This window comes from Dromaius novaehollandiae, chromosome 30, assembly GCF_036370855.1.
Source record: "Dromaius novaehollandiae isolate bDroNov1 chromosome 30, bDroNov1.hap1, whole genome shotgun sequence".
NCBI lineage: Eukaryota > Metazoa > Chordata > Aves > Casuariiformes > Dromaiidae > Dromaius > Dromaius novaehollandiae.
The window spans coordinates 2,702,773-2,729,686 of record NC_088128.1 but is presented as its reverse complement, the minus strand read 5'-3'; the positions used below and the strand labels follow the sequence as shown (position 1 = coordinate 2,729,686).

Genomic DNA, 26,914 nt, shown 5'->3' with positions numbered 1-26,914 from the left:
GCCCCGGTCCTCCTGCAAATTGGCGTCAAACCTCTGCACCCAAAAGAAAGCATGCTTGGGAGAGCAGCTTGGAAACAGGTGGGGGTGCCATCGCCACCCCAAAAGTCCTGGCTGATCCCAAGCATTCTTTGAGCCGTGGCAGGCAGTGCTGGGGGGAGTCCAACACGGCCATCTACCCCAGCCCTCCTCCAGGCCCTGCACCACCAGCAGGCCCACAGCTGCTCTCCCCATTGCTGTCCCTGCATCTCTGCCCTGTGCCGCCATGGGCTCCTCAGCCCTCAGGAGTGATCCACCAGGGCCCAGCCCGGCCCTGCAGAGACCAGCCCCTGCCTGGCCGCGGCCCAGCCCTGCCTTGCGCAGTGCGAGGGCTGCCGAGCCCTGGGGCTGCCACAGGCAGGGGGCCAGGGCCTCAGGGGCCAGACCCTGACTGGCCCTGCCCTACCCTGCCCTGCCCTGCCCGGGGGCAGCAGGATGCTGCCCGCTGGCTCCAGCGCCCCAGCCATGCCCAGGGTCCCCGCGCTGGCACCAGGGCCAGCACCAGCACTGGCCCCAGGGCTGCTCCTGCGCTCCCGGCACGGCCCCCGGGTGCAGGGCAGCCAGGAGCCCCGTGGGACCCCTGCAGCAGAGCCCAGACCCTGGGGGGTAGCGGCCGGGCCCCGGGGCCCCGCACTGCTTGGGCACATGGCACCTGGCTGCCCCCAGGCCCCACCGTGCCCTGCGCTGCCACCCACCGCGGGGTTGCGGGGGGAAGAGAGGGGAGGGGAGGGGCTGCCAGCCGGGTCACACAGGGCCACAGTGTTGCCACGGCATTGCCTCCAGTGCTGCCCTCCGATTGGCCAGCAAGGGGAGGAGGGTGGGGTCATTAGCCCTGCTCCCAGGTGGGGCTGCAGAGCTGCTGAATCCCAGCTCTGCTGGTTTACCCCGCTGAGATGCCCTGGCCACACTCCTTCCCCGTGTCTCAGAGTGTCAGGGCCCCAAGCAGGAGAGTGCTTGTTGTCCTTGGTGTGTGGAGGATTTGCTGGGTGTGTTCAGCACTGGGGCAGGAACCGGACTTGGGAGTTGCAGGAAGGTTTCTCCCTCTGCCTGGGCCATGAGGCCCTGCTGTCTCCAGCTCCATGGTCGCTGCTCCCATGCAATCCTCCTGTTAGGAGATGTTGCCCAGAATGACTTGCAGGCCCTTCTGCAATTGCTAAGTTGAACAGGCCAGGTGTAGGTGCTACCTAGGCAGGAGCTGATGTTGTCTTGGGGCAGTAACTGGTGCGTAGTGGGTGTTTTGCTGCACTGTGATCGTTGTGAGGCCCCGGGGTGAGTCCGGGCGGCCGCTCAGGGTCTGGCTGAGCCTTGGGGCAAGCAGGGGGAGCTGCAGGTGGCAATAGCCGCGTGGCTGGGCTGTGGGCAGGGAGGTCACGGCTGTCTGCGAGAGCTGGGCCAGGAGATCCCTAGTGTCAAATCAGCTCTTGGTCAGTAGCTGCCAGGCCAGCAGGAGACCTGTGGCTCAGCTGTTGATGGTGAGGTCACTTCTGCTGGAGTAGCTGATAGGCCAGCTCAGGAAGAAAGCATGGATGTTGATGGTGAGGTCACTTGTGACTGATGAACTGATTGGATAGCAGCAGAGTTGTGGGTGGAAAGGTGACTGTGAGGTTACTTCCAGGTGAACAGTAGATAGGGCAGCAGTAGGTCCATGGCTGGGACATGTGCTTTGGAGCTCAATTCTGCCTGAGCAGCTGCTAAGCCAGGATTTGGACCACGGCTGGGGAAGTTTTCGTGAGGTAGCTGCTGTCTCAGAGGCTCATAGGCCAGTGACAGGCACATGGCTGTGAAGGTGACTGTGAGGCCATCTCCTTCTGAGTCCCTGATAGGCCAGCAGCAGGCCCCTGCCTGGGAAGTCCCTTGTGAGGTCACTGCAGACAGAGCAGCTGGCAGGCCAGCAGCTGGCACCTGGCTGGGAACTGACTCGGAGGTCCCTCCTGTCCCAGCAGCCTCTGGGGCTGCAGCAGGCGCCTGGCTGTAAAGGTGCCTGTGAGGTGCCTTCTGGGTGAGAAGCCGATAGGCCAGCAGCAGGCTGTGAAGTGGGGAAGGTGCTGGTGAGGTCAGCTGTCTCTTGGTATGTGATAGGCCAGCAGCAGGCCCCTTGCTGGGAACTGACTCTGAGGTCATTTCCTCCAGAGCATCAGGGAGGCCAGCAGCAGGCACGTGGCAGGGACAGTGTTTGTGAGCTCAGCTCTGTCTCAGTGCCTGGTAGACTGTGTGGAGGCACATTGCTGGGAGAGTCGCTGTGAGGTCACTTGTCTCTACAAGGGTAGCACTTGGCTAATGGTTTGGGCATTTGCTTGTGAGGTCACTTCTGCCTCAGTCCTCGCAGGCCAGCAGCAGGCAGATGGGTGTGGAAGCAGATTGTGAGGTCTCCTGGGTCAGACTACTTGGTATGGCAGCAGCATGTTCATGGCAGGGAAAATTATTTCTAGATACTTCCTTGTCTGAAGCCCATAGGCCATCAGTAGGCACTTGGTGGTTGTATGGACTTGTGAGGTTACTTCCATCTGAGCAGCTGCTAGGCCAGGAGAAGGCCCATGGCTTGGATGTTGGCGGTTAGGTCACTCCTGGGTTTGGTGAGTGTGCCCAGAGGAGGGATTGACACCTGCAGACCTCTACAGCACTATAGAGATGCAACTAATAAGTTGAGCAGAAATAGACAATAATGTTCCAAACCATCTGTCTAAAGTCTCATTCCATTCTGTCATCATGAATTAGTAGTGCTACATTTCAAATGAGGCTATTGTTCACTGGTAAACGTAGGTGTGGGATTTGACTTCGTGCTTCTTGCTAATAACTTGCTACCGGTGGATGACGGAGTCCAGCTAGAATTTTTACGCTGCGAAATGAATGAAGTGCTGGTGTGAGCAGTGACATTGGTAATCTCTGATTTCATTTGTCTGTGTGCTGCAGAATGTTCTGTTCCATCGAAATACCATGGGCTTCTGCAATTGTTCTCCAAGACCTGAAGGACATCTCTGTCCTTTGATTCCTGGAGGTGGGAAGTGAGCAGGCACAGGGCTGTGCCTGGCTGTTGAGAGGAAGGGCCTGTTGCAAGGCCTTGGAGGACTGGAAGGGAATGGAAGGGCTGGAGAGTTGGTCTGTGTATATTTTGGGGCCCTGGGGGTGCCCTGGCTGCTGCCATGTGTGGTGCTGTGCCCTGTGTGTCCCTGCTGCAGAGGTGTGTGTTGGCTGGGAACCCTCTGTGAGGGGAGGGGTGGGCGATACGAGGTGTCACAGTGGTGGGTGTTCTGTGGTGGGGATGGGTGGTGGCCCCCATGTATTGGTGCTCATCACGGACAGAGGTGTACAGAGAGAGCAGTGCCCTGCTCCTAGAGCCCAGCCTGCCATTACAGTGTCCTTCTGGGAGACCCGGGGTGGGGACCATTGGTGACTCTGTTCCCTCCTTGGAGCATCCTGGTGCGAGCCAGGGATGCTCACAGAATGTCCCATGCTGCAAGTTGTCCCTGTTGCCTCTCATGCTGTTACTGTGCACCTCCAAGAAAATCTGGCTCCATCTTCTCTGTGCGCTCCATAAAGTAGCTGTGCTCAGTACGTAGATCCCCCTTGGCCTTCCCTTGTTGAGGCCAAAGAAACTCAGCTCTCCCAGCCCCTCCTTTTATGCCCCATGCTCCAGCCCTTGACCTTCTTGGTGGCCCTGGGCTGGGCTCCCTCCTGTGTGTCAGTGCCTTTCTGGAATTGGGGAGCTCAGACAGGACCCAGTATCCAGATCATGGTCTCCCCTGTGCCAAAAAACAGGGGTAGAGTCTCTGCAGTGGCCCAGCTGCCTGTGCTCTCATGAATGCAGCTCAGCATGGAGGGGAGACATTGGTCTCTGGCTGTTGTGACTATTTAAGATCCACAGAACGGATAATAACCCTCTGATTCTTTCTTCCTAGGTTGCTCCAGTCATGGTCAGGTAGGCTGCCAGTGCAGTCCTGGAGCCCCCGAGGATGGAGGCAGGGTGCCAGGGTGTGTCCCTGTAGCTGTCAACCCCATTGCCAGCACTGTGAGCCCTGTGTGAAAGCAGCTGCAAGTAAATGAGGTGAGGCTACATATGGATGCAAAGACTTCCATAAATGCGCCTGGCTTTTCTGGGAGACCTGGGCTGTGGGTTCATCTCCTGGTACCTCTGCTCTGCTGCAAATCCCTCCTCCCACAAATGCTGTTAGTGCCGGCCCGCGCAGCAAATGCTGTAGTGCCCCCTCCTGAATCCTGCCAGGAGATGAAAGCCATTTGCAGAAGACTGTTCTGTACGGAGTGATCACAGCATACTCAAGGGCCATGCGAGTGGCCCAGGTGAGCTTCTCCTCTGTGAAGGTTTGCACTTTTCCGGTCACTTGTGACTCGGTACCAGCTAGGCCAGCAGCAGGCACGTTGATGCCGTTTGTGCTGGTGAGGTCAGTTGTACCTCTGAACCTGGTAGGCCAGCAGCACGCACATAGCTTTGGTGATGCTGGTGAGGTCCCTCGTGTCTCAGTGCTGCCCGAGAGGCAGGCTGCAGGGACACTGCGGTGTTGTGCTTCTGAGCTCACTTCTGCCTCAGGACGTAACAGGCCGACAGTAGGACCATGGCTTTGGGGCAGATTGTGAGGTCACTTCTTCCTGAGTACCTCAGAGGCCAGCAGCAGGGACACAGCTGCTCTCTGTGCTTGTGAGGTCACGTTTTCCTGAGTGTGTTACAGGCGAGCAGCTAGCCCATGGCTTCAAGGCTGATAGTGAGGTCACTTGTGCCTCGTTACCGTATAACCAGGCAGATGGCATATTCCTACCGTTTGTGTTTGTGAGGTCATTTGTGACTCAGATACTTTTAAGGCAGCTTCAGGCATATGGCTTTGAACTGGACTGTGAGGTAACCATTGTACCAATACGCGATAGGCTAGGTGGAGGTGCTGATTTTTTGGTGTAGTACCTGGTCCCTGAGGGGTGTTTGGCTGCCCTGTGAGCATGGTGAGGGGATGATGTGAATCTGTGCTGTCACGATGTGACTCAGGGAGGCCGTTGAGTAGCTGGCTCAGCCTTGGGGAGGGCAGGGGGAGCTGCAGGGGCAACAGCTGTGTGCCTGGGGTGTGGGCAGGGAGGTCACGACTGTCTGCAAGAGCTATGATACAAAATCGTCGTTGTCACATCACTTCTTTGTCAGTAGCTGACAGGCCAGCAGGAGGCACATGGCTCAGCTACTGGTGATGAGGTCACTTCTGCTGGAGTAGCTGATAGGCCAGCTGCAGGATCAAGGCTTGGCTGTTGACTGTGAGGTCACTTGTGACTGATGAGCTGCTTGGATGGCAGCAGAGCTGTGGCTGGAAAGGTGGCTGTGAGGTCACTTCCACCTGAGCAGTTGGTAGGGCAGCAGCAGGTCCCTGGCTGGGATCTGTGCTTTTGAGGTCACTCTGCCTGAGCAGCTGATAAACAGGATTTGGCTCATGGCTGGGGAAGTTATCGTGAGGTAGCTGCTCTCTCAGAGGCTCATAGGCCAGTGACAGGCACATGGCTGTGAAGGGGACTGTGAGGTCATCTCCTTCTGAGTCCCTGATAGGCCAGCAGCAGGCCCCTGCCTGGGAAGTCCCTTGGGAGGTCACTGCAGACAGAGCAGCTGGCAGGCCAGCAGCTGGCCCCTGGCTGGGAACTGACTCGGAGGTCCCTCCTGTCCCAGCAGCCTCTGGGGCTGCAGCAGGCGCCTGGCTGTAAAGGTGCCTGTGAGGTGCCTTCTGGGTGAGAAGCCGATAGGCCAGCAGCAGGCTGTGAAGTGGGGAATGTGCTGGTGAGGTCAGCTGTGTCTCGGTATGTGACAGGCCAGCAGCAGGCCCCTTGCTGGGAACAGACTTTGAGGTCATTTCCTCCAGAGCATCAGGGAGGCCAGCAGCAGGCACGTGGCAGGGACAGTGTTTGTGAGCTCAGCTCTGTGTCAGTGCCTGACAGATTTTATTGCTCAGATTGTAATTTCCCACATTGCTAGGAAAGTCGTTGTAGGGTCACTTCTCTCTTCAAGGTTCACACTTGGCTAATGGCTTGGGCATTTGCTTGTGAGGACACTTGTGCCTGAGTCCCTGATAGGCCAGCAGCAGGCAGATGGGTGTGGAAGTTGATAGTGAGGTCTCCTTGGCAGAGGACCCGGTAGAGCAGCAGCATGTTGGTGGCTGGGGAAGGTATTCTGAGGAAACTTGTGTCTCTAAAGCCACAGGCCAGCAGCAGGCACCTGGTGGGGACATGCACTTGTGAGCTCACTTCCACCTGAGCAACTGCCAGGCCAGCAGCTGTTGGTGGTGAGGTGACTTCTGGGTGTGGTGAGTGTGCCCAGAGGAGAGATTGGCACCTGCAGATCTCTACAGCAATACAGAAATGCAGGTATGTGCGAAGCTGATAGGCAGCACTTGACTCCTGTGTGGGGTCAGTGGTTGTGAGGTCCTGTCTGCCTGAGTACCTGGTAGGCCACCAGCAGGCACAGGGCTAGGATGTAGGTTTTGTGGTCACTCCTGTCTCTGCAGGTGATTGGCCAGCAGCAGGCACATGACTTGGATGTTGATTGTGAGGTCCCTTCTGCCCAAGTACCTGACTGGATAGCAACAGGCACGTAGCTGGGTCATGTCCATCAGGAAGCTGAAAGGCCGGCAGCTGGTGCGTGGGCTTGGATGTTGTTTGTGAGGTTCTTTGTACCTGAGCAGCTGATGGGCCACTAAGAAGCTGCTGGGTGGCAAAGCTATGATGAGGTGAATTGTGTCTTGGAAGTTCCTAAGCTACTAGGAGGTCTGTGGCTGTGAAGATGACAGTGATGTCACTTCTGTCTCTGAAGATGATGGTCCAGCAGCAGGCACCGGGGTGTGGAAGTGACTGTGAGGTCACCTCTGTCTGTGCAGCTTAGAGGCCAGCAGCAAGTGTACAGCTTGAATGGTCATCGTGCAGTCACTTATAACGGAGCAGCTGATAGGCCAGTACCAAGTACATGGCAGTGAAGGTGACTGGTGACTGTGAGGTCACTGCAGTGTCAGGTCTTGATAGGCCATCAGGAGGCACATGGCTTGGATGTTGACTGTGAAGTCACCTCTGCCGTAGTACCTGACTGGATAGCAGCAGGCAAATAGCTGGGTCATGTCCATCAGAGAAGCAGAAGGGCCTGCAGCAGGCACCTGGGCTTGACAGATGATTGTGAGGTGACTTCTTTCTGAGCAGCTGACAGGTCAGCCTTTGGCTCATGCCGAAGCTGATTGTTTTTGAGGTCACTTGTCTTGGAGTATGTGATAGGCAAGCAGCAGGCTCACTGCAGGAGGATGTGCTTCTGAGGTCACTTGTGCCTGAGGACCTGATTAGACAGCAGGCACAGAGCCTGCTCCTGTCTCTGCAGGTGATTGGCCAGCAGCAGACACATGACTTGGATGTTGATTGTGAGGTCCCTTCTGCCCAAGTACCTGACTGGATAGCAGCAGGCACATAGCTGGGTCATGTCCATCAGAGAAGCAGAAGGGCCTGCAGCAGGCACCTGGGCTGGACAGATGATTGTGAGGTGACTTCTTTCTGAGCAGCTGACAGGTCAGCCTTTGGCCCATGTCTTTCTCTCATGAGAATGTGCTTCTGAGGTCACTTGTGCCTGAGGACCTGATTAGACAGCAGGCACAGAGCCTGCTGACACAGAGCCTGCAGGCACAGAGCCCTCGCCCTGCTGGCAACACTCTTCCCAGTGCAGCCCAGGAAACCATTGGCTTTCTTTGCCACGAGAACATGTTGCTTCCTCATGCTGCTTCATGTTGTCTACCAGCACTCCCAGGTCCTTCTCTGCAAAGCTGCTTTCCAGATGGTCAGCACCCAGTGTGTCCTGGGTTACTCTTTCGCGTGTGCAAGGTATTGCATTTCCCTTTGTGAAGCTTCATGAGGTTCCTCTGTGCCCATTTCTCCAGCCTGCTGAGGTCCCTCTGAGTGGCAGTGCAAACAGCTGTTGTATCATGGCTGTATTTTAGGAGAAGATTGTCTCTCAGAAGCTTGTAAGCCCTTAGGAGGCACATGACCATGCAGGGGACTGTGAGGTCACTTCTATCTCTGCAGGTGATGGGCCAGGAGCAAGCACAGGAGCTGGAAACTGTCTGTGAGGTCACTTCTGCCTGAGTGCCTGATAGGCCAGCAGCAGGCACATGGGTTGGATTGTGATTGTGAGGTCACTTCTGCATGAGTACCTGACTGGGTAGCAGCTGGCACATAGCTGGGTCATGTCCCTCTGAGAAGCTGACCTGCCAGCAGCAGGCATATAGGGTTGGAAGATGATGATGACAGTACTGGTTTCTGAGGGGTTGATGGGCTCCAAAGCTCAAAGGCCCATCTGAGGCACATGGCCACGAAGGTGATGGTGAGGTCACTTCTGTCTCTGCCAGTGATGGGCAAGGAGCAGCAGTCTGTGAGGTGACTTGTGTCTCAGCACCTGGGGTGTGATTTTTCTATCTGTGTGGTTTGCACCTCTGAGTAGATGGAGCCATCTTCTCCGGTCTTTCTTTCCTGAAGCTCAGATATGCACGTTTTGCCATCAGGGGAGCTGAATCCCACCCATGACTGTTAAGCCCGTGCCCTGTGTTCATCCAGAGGAGAGCAGGGAGGGTTTTCTCCTGTTGGCTTGCTCCCATGCCACAGGGGCTCTTCAGCTGGGATTTGTCTCCCCTTGTTATGGACAACCACCATTGGCAGGTCCGTCCACTCTTGCTCGTACAGGCTTCTCTAACAGCTGACAGAGGGTCTCAGCCCTTATCTGGGGTGATTCATCCTTGCAGCACCATGAACTCACCTGGCTCCTTCATCCTCTCGGCCTCTGGGAGCCTGATCAGCCCAGGCACAGCCTGGCTATTAGCTCACTCCTGGACTCTTCTTTAGAGGTGAACCCCCTCTGAGATGACATCCCAAGTGTGGATCTGAAGCTACTTTGGACAAAGGTGCCCTCTTGGCAGTGAGGTGTGGAAAAAAACAAGTGAGGGTCAGTTCCTTCTAGAGTGGTCCAGGGCTGTCCCAGCAGCCCTTGCACGGTTCAACTCACACACCCATCAGCAACCTGTACATTAGAGCACGCAGTGTGACTCCTTCTTGGTATCACACTGTAAAACCCCCGTGGCTGGTAATAATACATCATGCAAAGCTTTGGGAAGACCGAGCTGCCACTGAGCTGAAGCTTCCAGATCCTGCCTGTGCTGTCCCTGGGCTGCAGGAGCAGCACCCTGGGCTCAGAGGAGATCTAGGCGAGGAGCTGTGCGCTGCTCGGTGGCAGGTCCGCTGCAGAGGGGCGAGTCCTGAGCAGGGTGGCTGTGAGCCGTGCCTGCCTGCCTGCCGGCCGCGGGCTGGTGGGGTGGCTGCAGCAGAGGTGCCCTCGCAATCAGCACCCAGACGGGTCCCTGTCACCTGCATCACCCCTTCCCCTCCCCAAAGCTGTCATTGCTGCTGGGTGGGCTCTCTGAGGTGCTGGGTGACATCACAAAGCCTGCTGGCCAGCACATCTGCTGGGGGCCAATCAGGCTGCTGCAGTGGAATTGACCTCACAATCAACACTGCAGCCATGTCCTTTTTGCCTGCCTCTCCCCATCCTCTGCAGATGCAGAAGAAAGGACAGAGGGGCAGAGGAAGAGATAGGAAATACGTCTATTTGAATACCGTAGTTCCTCAGAACAAAGTTTCTGCATGCAGAGTGCTGGTAGGAGATATATCGGGAATGAATAAATGTAACTGTATATATATATATATCTATGTATATGTATATAATAAATATATGCAATATAAAAAGAAATAGAAAATCCATTCCAATTGACAAAAGTTGTGGAAATGAGGTTCTTTTTCAGTTCTTGCATAGAGTTATCTTTTGAATAAGTTTTACCTTATGACTAAAAGTCAGTGTTCAGGCCTTTGTTCATCTGCCCACACATATAGAGGCTATTGCTGCCTGAGATGCCCTGGGGTGGCTGTGTGCCCATGTGGGTCTGGGAAATGTGACCCAGGACCTACGAGAACCTTTCTGGAGCATTAGGTGGTGGCCGGAAATCTCTCAAGACCTCTCTGGGGCACATCTTATTTCTCTCCCTTGACTAGAAATGAAGTCCAGACAATTGTGTTAGACATAGACATGCACTAAAGTGGTCTGGCATTGGGGAAGATCAGCCTCCTCCCTGTTGTCACCTCAAATGCAGTAGCACTTCATTTACCGTGCAGGGAAGGAAACAGGAGTGTGGCTAGATGGTTAGGGACTCCTTTCAGACATCACTCTAACACAGCTATGTTGAGGTTTGTGCAGATTTGGCCATCCAGAGATACAGCATTTCACTGAAGCTGGTCACCCTGCTTGCTTCTATCAGTCAAGAGAGCCCAACACCTCAGAGTGTGACTCACTCTGTGCAGTGAGGAGTGGCATGGGCAGACCTGGGCTGGGGGTGGTGTTGGTGCAGTGGACTCTGTGCGAGGCACAAAAATATCTGTTTTAATGGTGCAGGCTTGATTACAGCAGAAAGGTCTAGAAAGAGTCAATACAAAACAAAATGAGGAAGAAATTAAGAGAATGATCCAAAGCGAAGGAATGTTTGGTTGCAGTTTCCAGGTTTCAGCCTTCTTTGTGTTCTTATGGCCCTTTTTTGCTTTGTTTTCTTTTCTTTAATATAGTGGTCTTTTATGGGAATTTTGTGGTTTTTCTCTGTTTTGTTTTTTTGTTTTCAGAAAGAAAGAGATTTTCAGAACTGGGGTGGGATGCCATCACAGGGTCATGGACATGTGGTGCCATTGCAGGTGCCCTGGTCCCCTCTGCCCAGCCTCCCTCTGCAGCTCTGAGGGGCTCCGGTCTCCCGCAGGTCCTATGGGAGAGCTGCCAGGTCCAGGCAGGTGCCTCAGATGCACCGGGGCTTCTCCAAGTGCCACTGGGTGCTTGTGGTTGGACATCTGAGCTCTGCCTGGAAAGGTGAAGAACTGTTTTCAAGATTTAAAAAATATGAGCACACTTGCATCAGCTGAAAGGATTGACTAATCTTAATGTCAATATTTTCCCGTGATGAAATAGTGGAACTTTTGAGGAAGAGGACATCTCTGGAGAAAATAGTTGATCTGTCCCTCTCAACTTGCATTACCACTGCTCTGTTATGCTGTGGGTGGCATCTCAGGAATCTTTCACATATTCCCCCATGTCCTGATTAAAGGGATCATTTCTAAAGTCCTCTTTGCATCAGACTATCTGGACATGTGCACTTTCCATAGTTCTCCAGGTCTCCTCCTCCCCTTGCTCTTTATCCATTCAGATACTCAGCTGTCTAGCTCTGCTCTGAGCTGCAGGGAGTCTGAAGCTTGCCTCCTCTTTCAAGAGTCTGACTCTCTCTTTACCCAGCTCTTTAGCTGTATTTCTATCTAGCTGTATCTCTCCTACCTAAAACATTTCCAGGAAGGTTATTGCTTGTGGAAAGTGGAGCTCACTGCAGGCAGCTTGGACATAACATATAGTGTAGCAGTGTATTTGACTTTTTATTAAACTTCATCATATTTTATTTTTCTTTGTTTGCAGTTAAGGCAAATCCTCCTGTGTCTGCAGCTAGTTGTCTAAGGCAAGCAGGTGGGAATTGGTGCAGAGGAGCTGTACCATTCAGCCACAGCCTTGAGTGGAAAAGCGTTAGATTTTAGCAAGAGTGATGCAAGTCCCCAGTGGCTGAAGAGGGAAATGGCAGGGTTGGGGAGCTGGGAGGAAGGTTGTCCATGCAGGTCTCTTATCAAAACTGCTGCTTTTCCTCCATGTCCAGACCTCATTAGGAGACACTCTGGATCAATATCAATTGGAGAGGGTGGGCATCACTTACTCTGCAACATGAAGAATAAAGAAAGCTTAAAAAGCAGACATCTTTGTTTTACAGGTGCTCACTGAAACCTTGCTCTTGTAAATACACTCCTTTAAGGAAAGGGCATCTTCTCAGAGGCCTTGCTGGCAGAGACGCCAGCCATAGACAAGAGGACAACGACCTCAGTTCTGTTGGGAGCTTTGAGCCCTGGCAGTGCCCTCGGCTGTCTCCACCACAGCCTGTCCTACACTGTCCCATGCCTGTGCCTGTTTCCCTGCAGACGGTAGATACCCAACCTGCTTCCCCACCTTCCTTTCACCCCAGGATGTCTCCACCTCTCCTGATGTCTCTCTGTCCTCACTTGCTTTTCCTTGAAAGGCAAAGCCAGCGGATGATCACAGGTTCCCCCTGGGTGACCTCTGGCACCACAGCACTGCCCTACGAGTGACATTTCCTGATGTCACAGCTGAACCCCACAAGCTGCAGTTTCTTGCCATTTCCCCTTCTCTTGCTGTTTCCCACTACCAAGAAAAGCTCCATCATCTCTGAAACAATTCTTCAAACAGTGACAAGCAGTGACTCTACTGCCCTCAGCCTCCCCTCCACCAGGCTAAAGCAGCCCTGGTCCTTCAGCCTCTCCATAAAGGCCTTGTCCTTTAGACCCCAACCTCATCTTGGCAGACCTCCTCTGGACCCTCTCCAGTTCCTCCCCATTCCTCCAGTACAGGGCAACCCACACTGAGACACCCTATTCTAGATGTGGCCACACCAGTGCTGAGAGGAGGGGGATAATAATTCACCTTGTCTGGGTAGCCGCTCACTTCCCAATGCCGCCCCGTATGCAGCTGGCCTGATTTATGGTGAGCACGCAGCACTGGCTCATGTGGCATCCCTTGCAATGTCCAGGTCCTTCTCCTCAGGGTCACTCCTCTACCCGTCAAGTCCCAGCCTGTCCTGATGCACAGGCTGTTCTGCCCCGCCCTGATACAGCACCTGCCATTGCTCCTTGTACAATGGCATGAAGTTTCCGTCAGCCAAATCCCCAAGTCTTTCAAGACCCCTTGGCTTTGTACCACTGTTCTCCACCCTTTGAGCCAGGCGGCCTCCAGCTCATTTGCTGCACTCTCCATTGCTTACTCCTCCAACCCACCTCTCCCCAGTTTGGCTACAAAGATGTTATGGAAGACCATGTCAAAGGCCTTCCTAAATTCAAAGTATACAGCAGGCACTGCACCCCCCCTGTCCACACAGCCAGTCATCCCACCACAGAAGGCAACCAGATTGGTCAGGCAAAATTTGTCCTCGATGACTTCGTGCTGGCTGTTCCTGACCCCTTCATGTGGCTGGAACGAGCTCCAGGAAGATTTGCTTCCCAGGGCCTGAGGCGATGCTGACCAGCCCATCACTGCCCAGATCCTCTTTCCTGTCCTTCTTGAAGATGGATGTAATGTTTGGCAGGCAGGAGGGGAGGGCCAGGGGCCGGGCAGCGGCTGTGGGGCTGTGCCAGCTCCTGCTGCATCACTGGTCCCTGCAGTGTGGAGAAGAGGGACAGAGGACAAGGCAGCACGGGGGTGGTGGCAGATTGGCAGGGGCAGGTCGGCAGGGGCAGGGGCAGTGGGGGCTGCAGAGAGGAGCCATGGCTGGTGTTTCAGCAGCAGTGGCTGTCGCATTCACTTCACAGGCCAAACTCCCGCACTGAGCCCAGGCAGAACCAGGCCATTTCCCTGGTGTCCATGCCACCCTCCCAGCAGGACGGGGACACACAAGGAGCGTGCTCTGCCTGTTGTGGTGCTCAGGGCAGCTCCCCAAGGAGCACAGCTTTCCCTGAGGAACCTCTTGGTCCTCCAGCACAGCTGGAGCAAGAACAAGAGCTCGTGGGCCAGGCCAACGTCCCCCTGGCACAGTCCCTGCGACAGCCTTCGGTGCCCCGTCCCCCACAACCCTCCTGCCTTGGCAGCCTCCACAGTTTCTGCACCTTGCCCAGCCCTGGCCATGTCCCACGCAGGGGTTAGCACACAGCTGTCCCCAGGGCCTGCTGGGGTCTGGGCCAGGAGAGAGGCTGCTTAGGCCTGGCTTTTCCCCTTGATACCAGGACTGAGCCCAGCAGGAACAACCTGGCCGCACAGCAAAACCCGCCCATAAACCTGGGGTGTGCAGCCAGGGCTGCAAATGGCCTCCACTCTCCTGTGCCTGGCATGTCTTGCTTCCCCTCCACGAGACCTGGCTCTGCCCCACAAACCCACCGCTGTGTGTCCTCACCCCAGCGAGGGCATCAGTGCTGGCCTGCCTGGTCACTCCTGCACCCTCCCCTGTGCTCCCCGCAGGGCCCCGAGCTGGCGGTGCTGCTCTGCAGAGCGAGCGGGCTGTGGTGCCCCAGGGCCACGGGGTGACTCTGCACTGGCCGTGGTGGTTGAGGCGAGAAGCAGACCCAGCTGGACGGGCATCTTTGCACCTGACAACCCCCTACCAAGGGGTCTGTGGCTGTGGATGATGCTCTGAGCAATCACAGGACATTTCAAATGTCCCGAGATCCAGCCCAGGGTTTTCCATTGAAGGTGACATGAACCCCTCTCCAGGCTGCCTTCCCTCTGCCTGCAGGGTCCCCACTGTGGGCATCTGTCACCAGCCCTGTCATAGTGAGACAGTCCCAGGCAAATATTGCTTGACCATTCAGCACCTCCAGGAGCACTGGACACGCACAAGTGAGAGCGGAATGCAGCCCTCATTCCCTAACACATCACCCGAAAGAGCTCATTGCCTTGAGGCCATGGAGAGCCCTGGAAAAGCAACAGCCGCTTCCAGGGTGAAAGTCCTTGAGTGAATTATTGTCTTCAGCTTTGGAAGAAGAGCCCAACCTTCAAGAACTGCACTGAGGAAGTACTCTTTTATTAGAGACTGGCCAGCTCTGAGACAGTGACAGACACATTTACAGAAGGCCTCTCAGGCAGACAGACTGGGTTTGTGTCTCTGAAGGAGTGGGATGATTTCAAATACTTCTGTACAAATATGGTTATCACAGGAAGAATGTCCAAAGCACAGAGATTGTCTGAGATGAATTCAAGTCACTTACAAAGAGGGGTGGGGAGCTCATTGCTGCTGAACTAGTACTAGCTGAATCAGTTTCCTCAGTGCCTCCTTGAGCTCCTTGTTCCTCATGCTGTAGATGAGGGGGTTCACTGCTGGAGGCACCACCGCATACAGAACAGCCACCACCAGGTCCAGAGATGGGGAGGAGAGGGAGGGGGGCTTCAGGTAGGCAAACAGGCCAGTGCTGATGAACAGGGAGACCACGGCCAGGTGTGGGAGGCACATGGAAAAGGCTTTGTGCCGGCCCTGCTCAGAGGGGATCCTCAGCACAGCAGTGAAGATCTGCACATAGGACACCACAATGAAAGCAAAACACCCAAAGCTTAAACAGTCAGTAATCACAATGAGCCCAGCTTCCCTGAGGTAGGAGTCTGAGCAGGAGAGCTTGAGGATCTGGGGGATTTCACAGAAGAACTGGTCCACTGTGTTGCCTTGGCAGAGTGGTATTGAAAATGTGTTCGCAGTGTGCAGGAGAGCATTGAGAAAGCCACTGGCCCAGGCAGCTGCTGCCATTTTGACACAAGATCTCCTGTCCATGAGGGTCCCATAGTGCAGGGGTTTGCAGATGGCAACGTAGCGGTCATAGGCCATGACAGTGAGGAGACAATACTCACCCAAGATGAAAAAGACAAAGAAAAAGACTTGGGCAGCACATCCCGAGTAGGAAATGGCCCTGGCGTCCCACAGGGAATTGGCCATGGATTTGGGGACAGTGGTGGAGATGGAGCCAAGGTCGAGGATGGAGAGGTTGAGGAGGAAGAAGTACATGGGGTTGTGGAGGCGGTGGTCGCAGGCTACGGCTGTGATGATGAGTCTATTGCCCAGGAGGGCAGCCAGGTAGATGCCCAGGAAGAGCGAGAAGTGCAAGAGCTGCAGCTCCCATGTGTCCATGAATGGCAGGAGGAGGAACTCATCGATGGAGCTGCTGTTGTACATTTTGCCCCCTGTGCTTTCCAGACTGTTCAAGGAAGAACAGATAGAGACAAATTAGGACAGACTTTTCTCTCATAAAAACCTCCCAAACACACACTCATTACCTCTCCCCATCTCAGTAGCACTGTCACTGAGCTCTGTTGCTTGAGCTCTGGTTTGGGCTGGCTGATTTTGCTGTGAGGAGCAGGGCCTCTGCCTGTGGGCTCCAAAGGAGTCAGCCCTAACCAACAGCACTGTGTATATGGGAACAGGGGTGACTAAGATTTATACTCCCAGTTCCAGTCAGATTTAATCCAACTCAAAATGTTGGAGGGATTTTCAGCATCTTCACTCTCACTTCTAAATAATGTGAATTCATTAATAGTCTTAAGCCTTGTTTTGTTTTCTTTAGCTGACTCTGTCACATCTGAGGAGGATTCTTGCAGGTAGGAATCCTCAGCATTGCTGCTGCTCTCAGAGGGACCAGCTGTGATTCCAGAGAGCCAAAAGAGTCACTCTGGCTTTAGTGCAGAGGCAGGAGAGCTGGCCTGTCCATCTGCCTTGTTCCCAGCTGCCCTGTGCTCACACCTCGGAGGTGGAGGACAGTTGTACTCGTGTTACCCAAAAAAGAAATGGCACCGTGGAATCCACTTCCAAAGTGCCCATCAGCACTCTTCCTGAGGGTGCATGAGGCAGGTCTCAGCCCTCCCCTTCCAGCCAGCAACACATCGGGCTCCTTCCAGCTGCCCACACCCAGCCTCCCAGCAGCATGTCCATGGCCTCAGTATCTAGGTGGCTTCTCCCTGGGGCACCTAGATAACACCCAGCTGCAGTGGGAGAGCTGGGCCCTTCTGGAGGGCAGCTGCAGCCCAGCCAGACACCCCAGGGAAATGGCAGCATGTCCTAAGGATGGGGTGTCCTGACAAGAGAGTTGGCTCATTCCCAGCCCCCCACACTGCATTGCCCAGAGCCCCACAGGCTAGAGGGGCACTTGGGCACCTCACTGTCAAGGACACGTCTGCATGGCAGGACCTGCAGGGTCAGTGTTGTCTGAACTGCATCAGAAACCCCCCTGCCCAGAGAGTCCAAGGGGAAGGACAAGGGCAGCATGGACAGGTGGGAAACATGGAGCAATACCATGACATTTGTGCCCAGGGAGGCAGGGACAGGCAGGCACAGAGGGACACTCAGCAGTGTCTCCTCTCCTGCATGTCCAGCTGCCGAGGAAACGACTCCTGCCCTGGACCCCACAGCCTTGAGAGCAGAGGGCTGTGCTGGCTGGCAGAGGAGAGGAGGTGCTGGAGTTGACGGTTTCCTCTCACACTTTGAGCATGACTCTGCTGCCTGGAGCCGTCCCTGCCGGGAGCTGTTTCTCTGTCCCCACGTCTCTCCCCTCTCAGTGCTCACAGACCCCATCCCACCCGCTGGGTGCTCAGCTCTGCCCTGCAGAAACCTCCTGGGGGCAGGACACTGCCCAGGGCACCTCCGTGGTTGCAGGTGCTACAGAGCAGTGAGACAAACCTTGCTGAGGCTGGAAAGGTGCTGCTGGCTCTGTCTGCAGGCTGCGGGGTGGATGAAGGCATTTGCTGAGTCCCTCCCAGAGCTGCTCCTCTCTCCATGTCACTGCCTCAGTCCCCTGTCTAAAGCTGACAGATCCATTGCTATTTCACCCCACCCAAAGAAAATAAAACTGAAAGCACAGAGTCATGACAGCTCCTTCCCTTTCATTTATCTCCTGCTTTGACCTTCCTTTTGGAAAGTCCCCTTAGAAATGTCCTGTGCATGAGCTGGAGCTGTGAGCAGCCCTGACCCATGCAGCACCCTCTCAACGGGAGAATGAACCTGCCCTACCAGGGTCGCTCCTCTCACCCAGAGCTTCCCCCCACAGTGCCATTGGGAGCTCCCCAGGCAGGCTGAGTGCTGACCCTCGCAGGCGGCAGAGTCACTGCCCTGGGCACACAGCACCCTGGGTCGCAGGGAAACAGCTCTGAATCACAGCCCTGGGCAGACTGGGTGCATGTCCCGGCTTCACAGCCCTGCAGCTGTCCGCAAGAGAAAGCAGCAGCATGCCCTGTCCCTGTGACAGTGTGGAGGCAAAGCCCTGCTCTGAAGCATCTCCTCCTCTGCAAGGTAAAAACTGAGAGAGACATCCTTAAAAAACAGGTGTGGAATGGAATGAGGTGGCTTTAGAAGACCCCCCCCCAGGAACCTCAGTAGCATTGCCCTGCAGACAGAGGCTTACCGTGTCAAGGGCTGTGAAGATTCCTCCCACAAGGAGCTCTCCTCTGGCCTCCCACTCCACACTGCCTTGCACTTCTCTCTGCCTTCTCTCATCTCATGTCAGCAGCAGCAGGCAGTGCCCGCAGCCCTGCTGCTCTTGGCAGAGGAGCTGCTCCTGCACACAGCTGTGTCTGGGCAGTGCTGCCAGGTTGCCATGAGCTCCCTCCATCCCAGGAGCCTGGCCCCACTCAGGAGCAGAGGCCCAGCTGAAGGCATGACTTTCTCTGTCCCTTGTGCTCCCTGCTCCTGGGAAATGTTCACTAACATAAAGCAAAATAATCAACTTTGGTGCCTCTCTAAACAATGCAGAGAGACCAGCTACAGCATTGCAATTTGTTTCATCAGAGGATGGTTATCTGCAAGAGGCGGAAACATCCCACTCTGGATGTGGGATCAGTGGGATTCAGCTAACTCCCATGAACTCCAGAAGTACACAGGAGGTGGGATTCCCCTTGTCAAAACTGAAGTGAGCACACCATAGATGTCTGCACATGAGCTCCTTGTCTAAGCTCTGGTTGTAATCACTGGAGATGGAGGGTGGGAGTCAGTTGCTCACACGTAAACACCTGGTGACGGTGAGGAGACAGAGGTGGTCGCAGGTATGGGATAGTGTCTACTTGCTCTGATGGAGCAACTGGGAGACTCACATCCTTATGGAGCATCAGGTGGGGGCCAGGTGGGGAATTTGGCCATCCGAAATGACACTAGATGCCTACTACAGCTAGTGTTCCACCCACTATGAAGCTGAGACAAATGAAGATCCCAGTGTTACAAACACAAACGGCCAATGTAATTCAGTGCAGACACTTGATTTAATGACATAGAAAGAGGCTGGCAGGGCCATGTCAGATGCCTGTGGTGTCCAGTACAACCGCGTCTCTAGCAGACAGAGCAGGGAACCTACAGCAAAACCATGGCCCTTTGGAGTGGCACTAGGCAAGTGCTCCAGGGCATCTTGGGTTTCCTACCTGTGCCCAAACAAATGAATCCCACCACTGCCTTTAGGCAAAGTCCATTCCATCTACATGCAAGCATACTACATAAATGGGAAGCACATCACACCAAGGTCTCCACTCTAGTCTCTGCACTCTCAAACCCTTCTTGCTCTCTGCCTTCTGAACATCTTCTCACTCCCCCCAATATGATATGAAAAGGGACCGGGCTAGTGATGACCTCAGGGTAGCTGGATTACAGGATGCCCAGGCCCAGGGATTTCTTCAGTGGCGCCTTGTCCTTCCTGCAGATTGGTTCAAGTCTGTCACAGGCCACAAGGTGCTGCAGAGTCAGCTCAGCAGCAAACCCCTCTCCTGGCATTCCTGCACAGCCCAGCTCTGTTTCTCCCTGGCCTTAGGCACTGCAGGGTTTGCTCTCTTAGTGGGAACCTCCTTTCACCATTACATTGCCACCTGCTATCCATGCCAGCATGTCACCACTTGCAATCCAAGTCTTTTGATCTTTATGACATCAGTCTATGATGTCATAGAAGTCTATGACAGCAAGGCTGCTCTCTATCCTCTTTGAAAGGTTGTGGAAATCGGAGGAGGTCCCAGTGAGCAGAAGAAGGAATATGTTGCATCCATCTTCAAAAAAGGCCACAAGGACAGCCTGGGGAGCTGCAGGCCATTCAGCCTCACTTTGGTGGGGAGTGCGTCATCACACTCCTGGGCACATGGAAAAGGTGCCTGGGAACAGTCAGCATGGACTTATTGAAGACAAATCGTTCCAGACCAACCTGATTGCCTTCTGCTGTAAAAGACCTGCACTTGTGCAGGGGAGGAGAGGAGTGGATGTCCAGCAGACATCCAGAAGGGCAAAAAAGCTGGTTGGATGATCAAGCTCAGAGGGTTTTCATGAATGGATCATGCTTTACTGGGAAGCCAGGTAAAGGTGGGGTATGCAGGGGTATACCTTGCATCTTGTTCAGTTTGAAAGGCTCATGAGTGACCTACAGAATGGAAATCTCATCACATTTGTAGATGACACCTAATTGGCTGGAACAGTTAGATGCTTGACAGCTGCCTTTCAGAGGGACCTCAGCAGGCAGGAAGAATGGGCTGTCAGAGACCTCCCAAGTTGCCTTGCAACCTCAATAATGTGGTGATTCTATCATCTCTGGGGATAGTTACTGCAGTTCTTGCAATCCAGAATTCCTTTTCTGCATGCGGGTTACCACCAGATATGGCCTCCCCAGAGCCAGCCCCTCCTAGCAGTGGGAGGTTGCCTCTTGGCCCTGGAAGGTTTGAAGCTCAAGGTTTCATTAAGAACAACTGCTTTCCCAGAGTGGGCCCTCCTCACAGCCTACAATACCTGTGTGCTACAACATAATGCTCTTCACCATTGTGAATGATGGGAAGATGAGGGCCAATGGGCATTAGCTGCAACAAGTTGAGGCTGGGGATAAGGAACTTTTACTTTTTCTTTTTCTTTTAACCTATCGAGACAGTGAAGCACTGGGGCAAGCTGCCCAGAGAGGCTGCACCCTCTGGGCCAAAAAGCCTCTCCATCCTTGGAGGTTTTCAAGGCCTAAATGAAGAAAGCCTTGAGCAACCTGGTCGGACATGGTAGCTGACCATGCTGTGAGCAGGAGGTTGGGTTGGAGACCTCCTGAGGTTCTTTGCAGCCTGAATGATCTTGCATCTCTTTCCACACTGGCTCCCCTGTGACCATGGAAGTGAGTCAGACATGAGTACGCTCAAATGAATTGCAGCTGTCTGGTCCTGTTCCAGTCAGTGTTGCTCAGGTGTAGGACTGCTTCACAGATACCCACAAACAGCCTTGATTATATCCTTTACTTCTTTTTTTTCCACCACTCTTCTCCCCCTTCCAAGTTCTTCCCTTTTATCATCCTCATGCCCTCCCACACAAACAGCCCACGTCCGCTTACCCCATCCGCACTGGTCCTCATTTTGCTTGCTTTCTACCCCCATTTGGCTTTTCTGAGATGATCACCATGCTAATTCCTACCAGTGCCAGCAGTTCCATTAAACTAATACCTCCTTCTATTAACTGTAGTGTCCTGCAGTTCCTCATGCTGTTGTCCTGCTGGAGTGACCACAAGTCAGGGTGAACCATCTGAACACAAACATTAACCCTTGACACAGCGGAGCTTCAGTCCAGAGGGACCTTGAGAAACTTGTGGATTTGGCCAACAGAAACCTCACGAAGTTGTACAAGGAGAAGTGGACAGTCCAGCACCGCAGGGCAGAACAACACATGCATCAGGACAGGCTGGGACATGACCGGCAGAAGAGTGACCCCGAGGAGAAGGGCATGCATGTTACAAGGGATGCCATATGAGCCAGGGGTGCATGCTCACCACAAATGAGGCCAGCTGCATACAGGACTGCATTAGGAAGAGCATGGCCACCCAGGCAAGAGCAGTTCTTATTCCCCTCTTGACTCAGTACTGGAGTGGCCACGTCTGGAACAGTGTGTCCCAGGGTGGGCTGCCAAGTGCTGGAGGAATGGGGAGCAACTGGAGAGGGTCCAGAGGAGGTCTGCCAAGATGAGGCTGGGGGCCTGAAGCACATGGCCTGTATGGAGAGGCTGAGGGACCTGGACGGCTTTAGTCTGCTGAAGTGGAAGATTAGGCCAATACAGTAGTCACCTGTGACTGCCTGTGACAGGGTGGTTTCAGAAATGATGGAGCTTTTCTTGGCAGTGGGAAGCAGCCTGAGAAGGGGAAAGAGCCACAAACTGCCTCTTGATGGGTTCAGACTGCCCTTCAGGTAACAAGAATGTCACTTGTAGGGTAGTGCTGTGATGCACCAGGACACCCAGAGGGACTCCGTGATCAGCCCCTGGCTTTGTGTTTCAAGGAGCAGCCAGCAAGGACAGAGGGACATCAGTAGAGGTAGGAAGATGTTGCAGTGAGAGCAATTGGGGAGGTTTCAGGAGTACATTTAACAGAAGATTTCAATGAGCAGCTTTAAAAAGAAGAATTTCTGCTTTTGAAGGTTTCTTTATTTTTCAGTTTACGGAATAAGTGATATCCACATTCTCCAACTGATATTGATACAGAGTGTTTCCTAATGGATCTTCATGTGTAAAAACCACAATATTTTTGATAGGAGACATGTATCTACAAGCTTCCTTCTCCCCTCCCCAAGCCTGCCACTTCTTTCATCAACCACCAGGGACTTGCATCACTCTTGTTAAAAATCATCATTCATGTTAAAATCTAACCTTCAGTCCACTCAGGTCTGTAGCTGAATGTTACAGCCCATAGGCACCAGTTCCCATCTGCTTTCCTTAGAGACCTAGCTGCAAACAGACACAGAAGGATCTGTCTCAGTTGTGATCAAGCAAAAATAAAACATGCTAGAGTTCAGTAAACTTAATGTGCAGCACTTCTCAGCTGTCCCTTAAGTCCAAGCTGCCTCCAGTGAGGTCTCCTTTCCACCAGGAATAACCTTTGTGGAAATGTTTCAGACGGGTACATAGGAAAGGATAGAGAGAAACACAATTAAGCTGTCGGCTAAGAAGACAAGGAGACTTCTAAAAGATGAGGCAAGCTTTAGAGGCCCTCAAGCTCAAAGCAGGAACTCAAAGCAGAGAGGGTAGAGAAATCTCCATGAATAGGAGTGTAAGAGTATAAAAAGAGTAAGGGGAGGAGGAAAGCAAGGGAAAGAGCATACGCCCAGATCATCTGATGCAAAGATGCCTTTAGAAATTATCCATTTAATCCGGATGTGTGAAAATATGTAAAAAATTACTGAGATTATGTACACAGCACAAGAGACAGAGCAGTGGTAACAGACTTTCAGGGGCAGATCTATAGTTCTTCTCCTAAGAGTCATATCCTGCCTCAAAATTTCCATTATGTCATCATGGAAAACCATTGACATTTTTATTAAAGTTAGCCAGTCATTTCAACTCATGCAAATGTGCTTGTATTTTTTTAAAAAAACACTGGAAAAGTTCTTCACCTTTCCAGGCAGAGCTCAGGTGTCCAGACACAAGCAGCCAGTGGCCCTTGGAGAGGCCCAGGTGTCTCTGAGACCAGGGCCCCTTGGAGCTGCAGATGGAGGCTGGGCAGAGGGGAGAGGGGACCAGGGCACCTGCAATGGCACCACATGTCCATGCCCCTGTGACAGCATCCCAGTCCCTTTCCCTTGGAAAGAAGAGTCCATGAGTGAGCTAATATCCAGGCTGTGCCCCAGCTGGTCAGGTGCCCAGAGGCTGAGAGGATGAAGGAACCAAGTGATTTAACAGTGCTGCTAGGATGAATTACCTTGGAGAAGGGCCAGGACCCTCAGGCAGCTGTAAGAGAAGCCCGTGCAAGCAACAGTGGGCAGACACTCCCATGGGGGCTGTCTAAAACAAGGGGCAACAAAGCCCAGCTGAAGAATTCATGCAGCAGGGGAGCCTGCCAGGAGCAGAACACACTCCCTGCTGTCCTCATCAGGAACACAGGCCACGTATTTAATGGTCGTGGGTGGGATTCAGCTCCCCTGATGGCAAAGCCTACATGTCTGAGCTTCAGGAAAGAAAGGAAGGACAGCATGGCACCGTCTGCTCAGAGGTGCAAACTGCAGAGGCAGAGAAATCACACCCCAGGTACTCAGACACAAGTGACCTCACAGACAGTTTCCCGTCCCTGTGCCTGCTCCTGGCCCATCACCTGCAGAGGCAGAGGTGACCTCACAGGCACCTTCACAGCCATCTGCCTCCTAAGGGCCTACAAGCATCTGAGACGCAATTATCTCCTGAAATCCAGCACGGTACAACATGTTTGTGTTGCCTTTCAGAGGGAGCTGGCAGGCTGGAGACATGGGCACAGAGGAACCTCATCAAGTTCCACAAAGGGAAACTGAATGTCTTGCACCTCAGCAAGAACAACTCCGTGCACCACTCACCATCAACATTCAAGCCTTGCTCCTGCAGCTGGCCTATCAGCTACTCCAGCAGAAGTGACCTCATCATCAACAGCCAAGCCACGGGCTCCTGCTGGCCTGGCAGCTACTGACCAAGAGCTGATTTGACACTAATGATCTCCTGGCCCAGCTCTCGCAGACAGCCGTGACCTCCCTGCCCACAGCCCAACCACGTGGCTATTGCCGCCTGCAGCTGCCCCTGCCTCCCCCAAGGCTCAGCCAGCTCCTGAGCGGCCGCCTGGACTCACCCCAGGGCCTCGCAATGCTCATCGGGCAGCGAAATACCCGCTACGGACCAGTTACTGCCCCAAAGCAGCAGCTCCAGGAAAGGTTTGATAAGGGGTCTGCGACCCAGGGCAGGGGCAAAGCTTCCTGCCCCCAAACCCCCCCAGCCGCCCCGGCCCAGCTGCTCGGGGACAGCCGGCACGTCTGGCTCGCAGGGCAGCTGCCCCGGGGCCAGGGCACTTTGTCCTGTGCTCCCTGCCCCACCAGCCCCTGCTGCAGCTCCGGGAGGAAAGCAGCCCGGGGAGGGGGGGCAGCACCACGGCACCCACCGCCCACAGCCCCGCCAGACCCACTCCCACCTGCTCTCACACCCCCCTCACTCCCGCTTTGATTCCTCCCCGCTTCCAGGTCTGGGGTTTTCCACATGCTGCACTCCGATTGGCTGACAGAGCCATCAGTGAAACCCATCCCCACCCTCCTCCTCACACCAGCCAATAGGAGGCAGCAATGGGGCGTTGCCAAGGAAACAGTTGCAGCCTGCTGCCCTGGCGGCCAGCTCTCCCCCTCCTCTCCCCTCCCCCCGCGGTGGGGCGCCATGTTGTGGGCGGCAGTGCAGGGCGCAGTGGGGCCTGGGGGCAGCCCGGGGCCGTGTGCCCGGGCAGTGCGGGGCCCTGGGGCCTGGCTGCTGCCCCGCAGGGTCTGGGCTCTGCCGCAGGGTCCCCGTGGGGCTCCTGGCTGTCCTGCGCCCGGGGGCCATGCTGTGTGTGGGGGAGCAGCCCCGGGGCTGGTGCTAGTGCCGGCCCTGGCACTGGCGTGGGGGTCCTGGGCATGGCCGGAGCGCTGGAGCCTGCAGGCAGAGTCCTGCTGCCCCAGGGCAGGGCAGGTTTGGGCAGGGCAGCATCCTCTGGCCCCTGGGGCCCCATCAGGACCCGACAACAGGGCTGTCACGGCATCCCCCACCCTGTGCAGCCACTGCCACAGCCGGGATCCACAGCCCCTTTGGCAGTTAACAGTCTCTGTGCGACCCCTCAGGAAGGAGCTCCCAAAGCCCTTACCCTCAGTGCAGAGCCACAGGAGCACTGGGAACAAGGAAGTATGTTCTGGGCTGGTGGTGTTGGTCCAGCAGTCCTGCCTCTCGCTTGTCCCTTTGCCCTCAGCTCACCTCTCCAGATGAGGAGGAAGGATGCTTTTCCCGTGTCGTCACCCAAAACTCCTCTCCAACGTGCCCCTTCTCCTCTGCCTGTCGGTGAGGCGCCCCAGTACAGCTCTCATCCTCTCTCCTTGCCACAGAGTAGCTCCAAAGGGCAGTGATGGGGAGTGCACAAGTGATGCTCAGCAGTGCCCAGGTCTAGTTGGGAAGTGAGGGCACCACTGTGCCACCGGGGAGAACTCCCTGTGATGCAGCACATCCCACTGTAACCTCAGCTCGTGTCATCAGGGGGCTCAGGAGGTCACTGCCATGGAGATGGCACAGCCAGGGAGAGAGCAGACAGATTTCCCCTCACGTCCTGGAAAGCAGTCACCTCCCTTCACCCCAGTTATTTTCCAGAACTTGCTGATAAATCCTTCAGGAATGTCTCCAGATGGTGCCAAAGGCTGAGAAATATCTAAAATGAGGCACTAGAGAAGTCCCTTCTGCACCCCTGCACTGACAGGTCTCAGCCCTGGGCACACCTGTGCAGGAAGCCGGGGCTTCGGGATTGGTTTAGGATTTGGCATTTTTCAAAGGCAGGGTCAAAGTCCTGTGGGATGAAACAGCACAAAGAGTGGCCACAGGCTGAGATGCTTTGGTGAGCCCCAAAACTGGTTTCTGCTGTGGGTTGGTCTTTTTGTAGAAGTAGGGTGTAGGACAATATGGGAGAGGACAGAGCCTTCCTCCTTTAGGCACCAAAGCGGTCTTTTTGTTTTAAAAGTCCTTGACAAGGTTTCTTGTTCTGCCATGCTTAAGATGAAGATGATACACCAGAGAAGAGCAACTGTGCCCTTAACACATCACCTGGAGGGCCAGGGCAGGGAGCAAATCTGGGGAAGTTTTCCCATTTCGCTAAAGCCTCTGGCACCCTGGACATACCCAGCTGACACACTGAGATCTCCTGGGGATCTGTACAGCCCTGGCTCCCTGGATCTCCCACATTTTTGACCCTGGTCATCTCAGGACATGCCCACACACCACAGTGCCGCTGTCCAGGCTCCGGTGCAGAGCCTGTAAGGTGGTGCAGTGCCTCAGAACCTGCAATTGGGATCATTCAGAAGTTTGTGAGGTGACCAGCTCCCAGCTCTGCAGCTGCTGAAATTTGAGAACGTCCCTACAACCAGTCTTCCTCCCCTTCCTAGTCTTTTCACACTCCCAGGGTGACTCTTGCAGAAGGGAGACTCCATCCCCCTTGAATACTGTCAGAGATGGGGCTTTCCAAGTCACTGCCAAAGGAAGGAGTCGTTTACTTCTTTGGGTTGCTTATCCAGCCTGTGGCACCCCCTCTGTGATGCTGTGAGCCCAGCTGTGCACCCTGAGGTCTCTGCCCTTTCTCTGCCCTGTCTCCTGGGTGTCTGCCCAAACTCGTGCCAATGCACCATGGCCATGGGAAGTGTTGCTGTAGAGAGCTCATTTGAAGCTGTGACATGTTGTGGAGCTGAAGACCTTACAGAGGCTTGTCTGGGACATGGCCATGCTCCCATACCCCCTCCTGCTCCTGGTCTGAGGGCCCAGGAAGGTCCCAGGATTGAGAGCAGTGGGTT

General features: G+C 54.5%; 1 protein-coding gene across 1 annotated transcript; it reads right to left on the bottom strand.

The window, feature by feature from the left end:
• Positions 1-14,918: 14,918 nt before the first annotated feature.
• On the bottom strand, positions 14,919-15,662 carry LOC135324005 (olfactory receptor 14A16-like; the record flags this gene model as incomplete). Its single annotated transcript, XM_064499438.1, has 1 exon — positions 14,919-15,662. A coding segment is annotated over one exon (744 nt), but the record flags the coding sequence as incomplete, so codon positions are not given.
• Positions 15,663-26,914: the final 11,252 nt, after the last annotated feature.